The sequence below is a fragment of the Gorilla gorilla genome, chromosome 1 (genome assembly GCF_029281585.2).
Source record: "Gorilla gorilla gorilla isolate KB3781 chromosome 1, NHGRI_mGorGor1-v2.1_pri, whole genome shotgun sequence".
Lineage (NCBI taxonomy): Eukaryota > Metazoa > Chordata > Mammalia > Primates > Hominidae > Gorilla > Gorilla gorilla.
The window spans coordinates 103651610-103662500 of NC_073224.2; the positions used below are offsets into that span (position 1 = coordinate 103651610).

A 10891-nucleotide genomic window follows, 5' to 3' on the forward strand; every position below is an offset into this window, starting at 1 on the left:
AAATTATTTAGAAAGACCCTTTGAAGTGACTTTTGGCTCAAAGACATGAACGAATAGAAGAGGGAGCCATGGGTATATCAGGGGTAGATTGTTCCTGTTGGAAGAAATGGCCAGTGCTAAAGAAATACAAAATAACATTAGCCGGGCGTGGTGGTGGGCGCCTGTAGTCCCAGCTACTCGGGAGGCTGAGGCAGGAGAATGGCGTGAATCCGGGAGGCGGAGCTTGCAGTGAGCCGAGATCACGCCACTGGACTCCAGCATGGGCGACAGAGCGAGACTCTGTCTCAAAAAAAAAAAAAAGAAAGAAATACAAAATAACAAAAAGGAAAATGGTGGTCAAGGAGAAATGTCTGCAAATGAGGTCAGAGAGGTTGGATCTCTAGGATACAGTCATGATTTCGATATATATTTGAAGTTTGACAGCCATCTTAGGATGGTCAAAGTCTTGAAATTTTATTGTACATAACTCAACAATTGTATATAATTACTTTTGCACAGCATTTCAACCAGAAGTACATAGGGTATTTCAAACATATTTTTTTTAAAAGTTGAAAAGAACTGAGGAATAAATTAAAACTCTTTTGCTAAGAGGGACTGCCCAAATGAAAAGTAGGTCTACCTGTTTTCACATCTTAAAGGGAAATATATTTGATTAGTTTCATCAAATTGCAGCTAGCAGAATGCTTACGGAATTTTGTTCTTGCTGTGCTCCAAGCCCCAACAGGAATGTTAGAAGGTAAAGTTTACACAAGGCAATACAGAATAACTCCAAGTTATTGTCTTAACAGTAAGCTGTTGAATAAAGCTCTGGCTTAATGTTGTTGACAGTTCCTCCTAACCCCCAGGCCACATTTTGTCTTTAAGAAAAACAAAAATAAAAAATCCTTCATTTTAGGCGAAATATAATCAGCCCATTCAGAAAGTTCATAAACTTTAGCTGTACAGGATGAATAATTACAAGCCGAGCACTCATGCAACCAATGCCAAATTCAAGAAAAATGACATTACCAAACTTTCTAAAGACCCCACATTGCCTTATTCAATAACACTCTATACTTTCATCACTGGAAGTAAACACTCTGCTGACATTTAACATAATTACTTTCTTGCTTTTTATTTTATTTTTTAACCATTAATATAGAGGGATCTATATTAATCGATACAGTTAAGTTTTCCAGTTTTTGAATTGCATATAAATGGAACCATACAGTATGTCATTTTTTTGCCTGTCTCCTTTCAACCATCATTGTGTAATTTTTGCTTATTCATGATTGCATTTTAGTATATCATTGTATAAATACACAACACTTTTGTTTCCTTATTTATTCTACTCTTGGTTGACATCGGGTTGTTCCCTATTTGGTATTGTTAAGAATAGTGCCATCATGATGTTTTCTTCCTGCCTGTGGGTGCACATGCTCACACATTTCTCCAGGGTATACACCCAGAAGTATGTGCATCTTCAACTTTGGCAGGTGATGCCAAACTGTTTTCTAAAATGCTGTCCCAATTTAAATGCCTAGAGCTGTGTAGTAGATTTTATGCTTCCTTTCCCTCCTTCAGCTAATCAATCATTGTCACCCTTCATAGTTTTACCTATCTGGTATGGGCATAATTATCTTTTATTGTACTTTGAATATGCATTTTATTAAATATTAATGTCTTTTAGAAGTTTTTAAAAATATGTTTATTAATCATTTTGACATACATTCTTGTGAAGTGCCTGCTAAAGGCTTTTACCCATTTCTATTGAGCTGTTTTTTTCTGACTAATTTTTATGAATTTTTAGTATATTTTGGATACTTAGCTTTAATGGTAATTTGCCTAACCCACTGTAACTAAGATTTTCTCCTGTTTTCCTCCAGAATTGCAGAATGTTTTATTTTTTATCTTAGTGATACATTTTGAATTAATTTTTGTATATGTGAAGTAAGAATCAAGATTCACTATTTCCCATATCAATATCCAATTGCTTGAGTACCATTTGCTGACAAGTTTCTTTTTTTTTGCCCATTAAATTACCCTGACACCTTCATTGAAAACCAACTAACTATACAGATATAGATACATATCCATGTGGGTCTATTTTTGAACTTTATTCTATTCTATTGATCTCTGTATCTATTTTTATGCTAATACTACATCTGATTAGTTTGGTTCTAGAATAAATATTCATTTGTCCTGCTCCAAGTACTATATATTTCCACATACGTTTTATAATTAGCTTGTTAATTCTTTAAAAGACACTGAGGGGGTTTGACTGAAATGATACTAAATCTATGGCTCAATTTGAGAAGAACTGACAGTATTGACAAAACTTAGCAGTACTGAATTTTTGATTCATGAACAAGCAATATCTGTCCATTTATTTACTTTCTCTCAGCAGAGAAGCATACAGTGTTCAGTGAAAGGTCTTGCACATCTTTTCTTAAAGTTTTTTGGTATTTATTTCAAATGTTATTATAAGTGGATTTTAACATTTTATTTTTGAATTGTCTGTTGCTACAGATATTGCTATGACCCTGCTTCAAGCCACCTGAATATCTGCATTATTTCTATAGCCTCCTTACTCTCTCCCCGCTTTCATCCTTGCTCTATATAACAAATGCTCAACACAGTAGTCAGAATTAACCTCTTAAAGATAATGTCACTTCTCTAGCCAGATACTTCCCTTCTAAATCAGAATATGAGACACAGTCTCTACAGTGATCTACAAAGCCCAACATGAACTGAAACTCACCTCTGAAATCTACCTCATCTGTATTTATTCTTCCTTCCTTCTCTCAGAAAAGCTTAAGTAGGATAGGAAATTGCATGGTCAAATGATGAGGTGAGAGGCAGCATTTTTTTTCTCTGTAAAATTTTGTGTACCATTTTATTATTATATAATACATATGTCATAACTACAACTAAAAATACAATTAAAATGTTCAAGCTAGTCCACTGAAATAGTAAGGTACTGAATGAAATGATTTGTTTTGTCAAGTGTTTTCTTTGATATGTGTTTACCATATGTTTATCCTGTATTTCTTTATCTTTTGTTAGTATTTATGTGGTTGGGGCAGAAAAACTTGGGAAAGTTACTAAGACTAATACTTAAAATACACATGCAAGCATATTCTTTTTTTCAAAAAGGCGGAAAGCCTGTAGTTGTTTGAGTTGAGACATATTATTTTAGCTCTTCTTTTGTTTTCATCTTACTCTCTTTCATTTCTTCCTTCTTCCCTCTGACATGCCCACCCTATTTATCTGATTTTTCCTTCCTTCTTGCCTTCATAAGTTTTGAGTATATATTTGCCAGCCACTAAGCTCAAGGGATAAATGATAAGCCATTTTGCTTGCCCTCAAAAACCTTAGAATCATATGTAAAATAAAATAATTGCAATTCTGGTATGCATACTGTGTTAAAATTATGTTCTATAAGAAACAGTTGGGGTCATTTGATTCTACTTGAGAAGATAGGGGTGGAGCAAGGAAAACCTCCAGATGACTGAGCAGATTGTAGAAGTATATGCAGGTGATCATCAGGGAGAGCTGAAAGGTAAAGTATTCCAGACGCAGGGGGCAACATCAGAGAACACACACAGACACCTGCAATATTTCAGAGACTACTTTGTCGTTCAGTAGGTCTGGAGTAAATGGTGCAATGGTAGGTGTTGTGTAAAGTTGTGTTAGAGTACATACAGTCCAGTTGTGAACCTTCTTGTGGTTATCTACCAAAATAGCTACCATTTCTGTCTTATTTACAATGATACTGCTATAAAGTTAAAAAACTTCAACAGCACAGAAAAGCTATGATCCTCTCTGAGTCTATGCTCTTTCTTTTTGCCCAAAGATAATCACAGTTTATTTCCAAAGTAACCATCATTAACATGAACAGCCATCATTATAGATACCTTTCCATGCATAGTAAGTAGAAAAAGAAAGAATAGAGAAGTGCCGTAGCTGGAATTTTTAATGCATTAATTTAATTTAACATAAGAAAAGGAAAGCAAGATATAATTAAGAATTGTCAAACTTCAGGCAAAATTTTCTCCCGTGCTCAGATTTCTGCAACAGTCTGAATAAGCAGGTCTTAAAATGCAAAGCATTTGGAGTCATTATTTTCTTATCTCCACATTTCAATATCAAATATTAATTATAGAATTACCAATATAAATGTTGAGTAAATTTGTATCTTCCCAACCCGTTTTTACTTCAACATTTTTGCTAGTTATATAGAAATTTTCACATTGTTAGGGTTTATAAATACCGACGCTCTGTTTTATGACCTCAGTGCCTACAGATGACTATGCTTATTTCATTATTTAAAATGATACATTGCTAACTACTATTTCTCTTACCATAGCTTTCCATCTATGAGATGTTTAGTAGATTATATCTCTTGGATGGTTGTATTTGACAAAGCAGTTTTATAAGAATTTACTGCAGGGGCTGCATTTATTAGCTTCTTCCATATCTATATTTAAAAGCTTCAATAGCCTTTATTTTCTTATTGGATTGTTTGAAAATTTAAAGGATGATATAGAGTCTGTTCTTCTTCTTCTTTTTCAGATTTTCATTTCTGGAGGCCTCTGTTTGTTTGTTTTTTCCAGTCTGTGCTGACAGCTCTCCAGGTCTCCTGTACACCCCTTGTCCTCTCCCCTTCTTAAATAATTTCCTGGATTAAACCCACCATTTCTCTACCTTTCTGTTTCTTGAGCTTATGCCACTACTCATTGAAGAATATCCTTATGTAATTCCCTAATAAAGAATGTGTGGGAGAAATAAGTGTCTCAAAGCAGATACAGGATTCAGCTACCTTCCACAATTTGTGCAGCTAAGAGAAAAAAAACACATTGAGGTTTCCCTCATCATTCTACTCTGTTTCTCTTTCTTTCCTCATCAACTCTCATACCCAATCAGGAGGACTTTTGGCTCCTTTGTCCCCTGAAGTTAAAAGATCCTCTTTAGTTGGATCTTCAAGTCCACCTCCAGATTTATAAAGAAATTCCTTTTCCAAGTAATCCTTAGCATCACTTTATCAGCAATACAGGCTGCTAGGAGTCAACGGATAAAGGCCTTAAAATTCTGAGTGAAGTTTGTTTTTATTTTTCCAAGACAGTGGATTGGAGACATTGTTAGCATGCCTCTCTCACTTGGAAAGACAAAATAGTGTGTAGAGATCCACACTGTGAACTTTTTCCCAGGAAGTAATGCAGGAACTTAACAGGAAAACTGAAAAAAAAAAAAAAAAACCCCACACAAAAAAAACAAAACCCCATACATCCTTTGAAAGAAGCTGCAGGCTGCACGCGGCGGCGGCGGCGGCGAGGGCGCGGGGCGCGCCGCCATGGGCCTGGCCGGGCTGCAGGAGAACCTATTTACCGGGCAGTCAAAGATCTATTCCTACATGAGCCCGAACAAATGCTCTGGAATGCGTTTCCCCCTTCAGGAAGAGAACTCAGTTACACATCACGAAGTCAAACGCCAGGGGAAACCATTAGCCGGAATCTACAGGAATCGAGAAGAGAAAAGAAATGCTGGGAACGCAGTACGGAGCGCCATGAAGTCCGAGGAACAGAAGATGAAAGACGCCAGGAGAGGTCACCTGGTACCTTTTCCAAACCAAAAATATGAAGCAGCAGAACCTCCAAAAACTCCACCCTCATCTTGTGATTCCACCAATGCAGCCATCGCCAAGCAAGCCCTGAAAAAGCCCATCAAGGGCAAACAGGCCCCCCGAAAAAAAGCTCAAGGAAAAACGCAACAGAATCGCAAACTTACGGATTTCTACCCTGTCCAAAGGAGCTCCAGGAAGAGCAAAGCCGAGCTGCAGTCTGAAGAAAGGAAAAGAATAGATGAATTGATTGAAAGTGGGAAGGAAGAAGGAATGAAGATTGACCTCATCGATGGCAAAGGCAGGGGTGTGATTGCCACCAAGCAGTTCTCCCGGGGTGACTTTGTGGTGGAATACCACGGGGACCTCATCGAGATCACCGACGCCAAGAAACGGGAGGCTCTGTACGCACAGGACCCTTCCACGGGCTGCTACATGTACTATTTTCAGTATCTGAGCAAAACCTACTGCGTGGATGCAACTAGAGAGACAAATCGCCTAGGAAGGCTGATCAATCACAGCAAATGTGGGAACTGCCAAACCAAACTGCACGACATCGACGGCGTACCTCACCTCATCCTCATCGCCTCCCGAGACATCGCGGCTGGGGAGGAGCTCTTGTATGACTATGGGGACCACAGCAAGGCTTCCATTGAAGCCCACCCGTGGCTGAAGCATTAACCGGTGGGCCCCGTGCCCTCCCCGCCCCACTTTCCCTTCTTCAAAGGACAAAGTGCCCTCAAAAGGAATTGAATTTTTTTTTACACACTTAATCTTAGCGGATTACTTCAGATGTTTTTAAAAAGTATATTAAGATGCCTTTTCACTGTATTATTTAAATATCTGTTACAGGTTTCCAAGGTGGACTTGAACAGATGGCCTTATATTACCAAAACTTTTATATTCTAGTTGTTTTTGTACTTTTTTTGCATACAAGCCGAACGTTTGTGCTTCTCGTGCATGCAGTCAAAGACTCAGCACAGGTTTTAGAGGAAATAGTCAAACATGAACTAGGAAGCCAGGTGAGTCTACTTTCTCCAGTGGAAGAGCCGGGACCTTCCCCCTGCACCCCTGACATCCAGGGACGGGGTGTGAGGAAGACGCTGTCTCCCAATGGCCTGGACGGGATGTTTCCAAGCTCTTGTTCTCCTAACGTCTCAACAGGCGCTCACTGAAGTGTATGAATATTTTTTAAAAAGGTTTTTGCAGTAAGCTATCTTCCCCTCTGCTTTCTCGAAAGCTTACTGAGCCCTGGGCCCCAAGCACGGGCCGGGCATAGATTTCCTCTTCCACAAGCTGCCGCTTTTCTGGGCACCTTGAAGCATCAGGGCGCGAAATCAAACTAGATGTGGGCAGGGAGAGTGTTGCTTACCTGCCCTGCTGGGGCAGGGTTTCCTGAAACTGGGTTAATTCTTTATAGAAATGTGAACACTGAATTTATTTTAAAAAATAATAAAAATTAAAAAAAATTATAAAAAAAAAAAAGAAAGAAAGAAGCTGCAGGCTGCAACCTACACTGTGAGCCAGGCAGAAAACAGAGTTTTTCAGAGTATGAGGGGGGATGGACTGCCTCCAGGATATACACTACCAGGTAACCTGGCAATCCAGGCCATGGGGGGAAGGCCTTAACCCTCCCCAGCACTGGAACTGATTTATGGAGCAGTGAGGAATATAAAAGTAGAAGCAGCAGTGGGAAGAGCCTTGTGTGTATCTCCAGTCTCCAGAATTTACATATGATGGTGTGAGTCTATGCATCTTGTTCTCTGCTGTGGGGAACCACATAGGCATGGTTCAAAGCAGAACTGAAGGAAATAGAGACACAAAAAACCCTTGAAAAAATTAATGAATCCAGGAGCTGGTTTTTTGAAAGGATCAACAAAATTGATAGATGGCTAGCAAGACTAATAAAGAAGAAAAGAGAGAAGAATCAAATAGATGCAATAAAAAATGATAAAGGGGATATCACCACCGATCCCACAGAAATACAAACTACCATCAGAGAATACTATAAACACCTCTATGCAAATAAACTAGAAAATCTAGAAGAAATGGATAAATTCCTCGACACATACACCCTCCCAAGACTAAACCAGGAAGAAGTTGAATCTCTGAAAAGACCAATAACAGGAGCTGAAATTGTGGCAATAATCAATAGCTTACCAACCAAAAAGAGTCCAGGACCAGATGGATTCACAGCCGAATTCTACCAGAGGTACAAGGAGGAACTGGTACCATTCCTTCTGAAACTATTCCAATCAATAGAAAAAGAGGGAATCCTCCCTAACTCATTTTATGAGGCCAGCATCATCCTGATACCAAAGCCAGGCAGAGACACAACCAAAAAAGAGAATTTTAGACCAATATCCTTGATGAACATTGATGCAAAAATCCTCAATAAAATACTGGCAAACTGAATCCAGCAGCACATCAAAAAGCTTATCTACCATGATCAAGTGGGCTTCATCCCTGGGATGCAAGGCTGGTTCAATATACACAAATCAATAAATGTAATCCAGCATATAAACAGAACCAAAGACAAAAACCACGTGATTATCTCAATAGATGCAGAAAAGGCCTTTGACAAAATTCAACAACCTTCATGCTAAAAACTCTCAATAAATTAGGTATTGATGGGACGTATCTCAAAATAATAAGAGCTATCTCTGACAAACCCACAGCCAATATCATACTGAATGGGCAAAAACTGGAAGCATTCCCTTTGAAAACTGGCACAAAACAGGGATGCCCTCTCTCACCACTCCTATTCAACATAGTGTTGGAAGTTCTGGCTAGGGCAATTAGGCAGGAGAAGGAAATAAACAGTATTCAATTAGGAAAAGAGGAAGTCAAATTGTCCCTGTTTGCAGATGACATGATTGTATATCTAGAAAACCCCATTGTCTCAGGCATGGTTCAATAAATAGGTTTTAGGTGACTCCTTGTGGTTTTTGTTCACTTCTCTCCATTTCTTTAATGTGGCGATTAAGAGTACATTTTTTAATTCCTTAAAAGGTCTGTAGTACACATCTTTGAGGGCAGCAAGGAGGAAAAGCACTGAGGGGACTTGATTCCACTGTGGAATCTGTCCTAGCAGAGAAATGCCTCTATGGATTGGGTGGAAAAGACAGCTCTAAAAACGCAAAGAATATAGGTCAAACCGAGGATTATATAGGAAAACAAAAAAAGAGATAGATGAAAAAATTTCAGTCTTGAAGAAGAGTCTACAAATAGCACAATATGGACAGTCTCCAACCCAGAGCCAGGTATTATTCTCTCCTGTGAACAGAGAAAGACTCAAACCCAGGGAGGAGAAGTGACCTACCTGTGATCACAGGACTTGCCAATGATAGAACTATGTTCAGTTTCTCATTACTTCTAGCAAATTGGCAAATTATACTAAGGGAGCAGAGGTAGAGTTGAGTTCATGTACAACAATATAGAAATCAGCTAAAGTGGATCAGAGCAGGAAGTTTTACAATTCAGGGAAAGGTTAAGATAGAAAGGGATCCTTTCCCCCAATCAAGAAAGACAGCCTTGGACCACCAGTTAGAGAATCCCCCAATTTTCTCTCTGCCATAAGTCACTGAAACTGAGAGCTAAGGCAGGGCCTCTGTGAGTCATGAGCACTTAATCCAGTGGGAGACCTCAGAACATATTTCCTTTTTTGAGATTCCCTGTCATACCAGTTATAGATAAATTTGCATTTTGGATGGGACATTACTGGACCAGCCCATTTTAGGCAGTTCCGTTTTCCCCTGGGTGGCGCAGCAGGCCCTGTGAAGAGGTTCTCAGCCGCATGACTCCTAAACTCCTGGTACTTGAGCACCGATCTGCTTCGGAGAACCTGGTGAGTCTGCTTACTTGAATTTATCTGTTCTTTGGGCCCTCAAAAGTTGAATTTAATCTGAAGACAGAAAGTATGGTTGATCCAAACCTCTGATGACAGTTTTGACACTACTTAGTGGATGGAACCTTAGGATTAGATAATAATGACACATTGTTTTAGCTTTTTTTTGTAAGTAGCTTGGTGTTCATATGAACAGCGAAGTTAATAGGAAGGCTTTGATTTGAGGAAGAGGTAAAAGCAAAGTGTTTTTCCTTTTTTCTATAGCTTTCTTGTGTCCTTTCCAAACATTTATGTTTTAGCAGGTGTGAGAGCCTGCAATTCTTCCCAAACAGCCCTTTGCTCTTTGCCCATCAGCCCACTGGGGCTTTACAACAGATAATGATGATAGGAATAGCTTCTGAGATTGCCCAGAGTATCTGAACGTGTGACTGCCTTTCATGAAGTGGTTATTTTCATGCTTGATTCTTTATAACAGGGATATTTTCTTTAGAAAAATTGCATGAGAAAACACAGGATTTCCCAGGGCTGATAAAGCAATTTGCTAAAGTGGAAAGGAGAAACCAGAGAGTCATGAAAAGGGAATTAGGAGTTTAAATAATTTTTTGGAGACTGGAGAAATAGCCCATGGTATTACATAAACGTTGGCTTTTCTTTGTAGGAATCCCTTCCTGTGAACCCTGTTATATAATTTCTTTCAGATTCTGAGACTCCAGCAAGATGTCTTATCAACAGCAGCAATGTAAGCAGCCCTGCCAGCCACCTCCTGTGTGCCCCCTGCCAAAGCGTCCAGAGCCATGTCCACCCATGAAGTGCCCTCAGCCCTGCCCACCACCAAAGTGTCCACAGCCCTGCCCACCTCAGCAGTGCCAGCAGAAATATCCTCTGGTGACACCTTCCCCACCCTGCCAGCCAAAGTGTCCACCCAAGAGCAAGTAACAGCTTCGGAATTCATCAGGACCAAGAAAGGATAAGGATAATTGGCTCACCTTGTTCCACAGCTCCACCTGCATCTTCTCATCAAAGCCATCCAGGGATACACAGGGAGCTTCTTTCCCCTTAGCCTGTGATCTGCCCATGATGATCCCCGACAGCAAAAGGTTTCCTTTCTGAGGCTGCCATACTGCCACTGTCCAGGTGGAGACTGAGCAAAGGAAGTCCTCAGCTGTACCGGCCTTTCAGAGCTTCTCTTTGCGTGCCATCAAAGAATTATTTTGATGTCTTCTGTGTCTGTCTGTCACCTGGCATGAGCTTCTACTATCTGTGCAATTGTCACTTTTCTTTCACTCCCTGAATAAAGTAGCTATGCCTATATTTTTGTGAATGGATATTTCATTTCTTTTTAAACCTACTTTATTAACAATATCATATGATCATTTGGATTTATTTCTATCTTTCGTTGGTCCCCAGGACCAGGCTCTCATGATTATTGTAGGAATTTTGGGTCA

General features: G+C 39.5%; 2 protein-coding genes across 2 annotated transcripts; both read left to right on the forward strand.

Annotated features, from left to right (window-relative positions):
- The first annotated feature begins 5300 nt into the window (after positions 1-5300).
- Positions 5301-6351, forward strand: LOC101134637 (N-lysine methyltransferase KMT5A-like). Its single transcript, XM_055359595.2, has one exon. It carries the CDS (start codon positions 5333-5335, stop codon positions 6278-6280), a length of 948 nt encoding a protein of 315 aa, XP_055215570.2. The 5' UTR covers positions 5301-5332; the 3' UTR covers positions 6281-6351.
- A 3812-nt stretch (positions 6352-10163) lies between these two features.
- LOC134758420 (small proline-rich protein 2D-like) lies at positions 10164-10382 on the forward strand. Its single transcript, XM_063705722.1, has one exon. It carries the CDS (start codon positions 10164-10166, stop codon positions 10380-10382), a length of 219 nt encoding a protein of 72 aa, XP_063561792.1.
- Positions 10383-10891: the final 509 nt, after the last annotated feature.

Excerpts from the sequence above, each read along its gene's own strand:
- LOC134758420 (XM_063705722.1), top strand. The coding sequence starts at position 10,164 with ATGTCTTATCAACAGCAGCAATGTAAGCAGCCCTGCCAGCCACCTCCT.
- LOC101134637 (XM_055359595.2), top strand. The coding sequence starts at position 5,333 with ATGGGCCTGGCCGGGCTGCAGGAGAACCTATTTACCGGGCAGTCAAAG.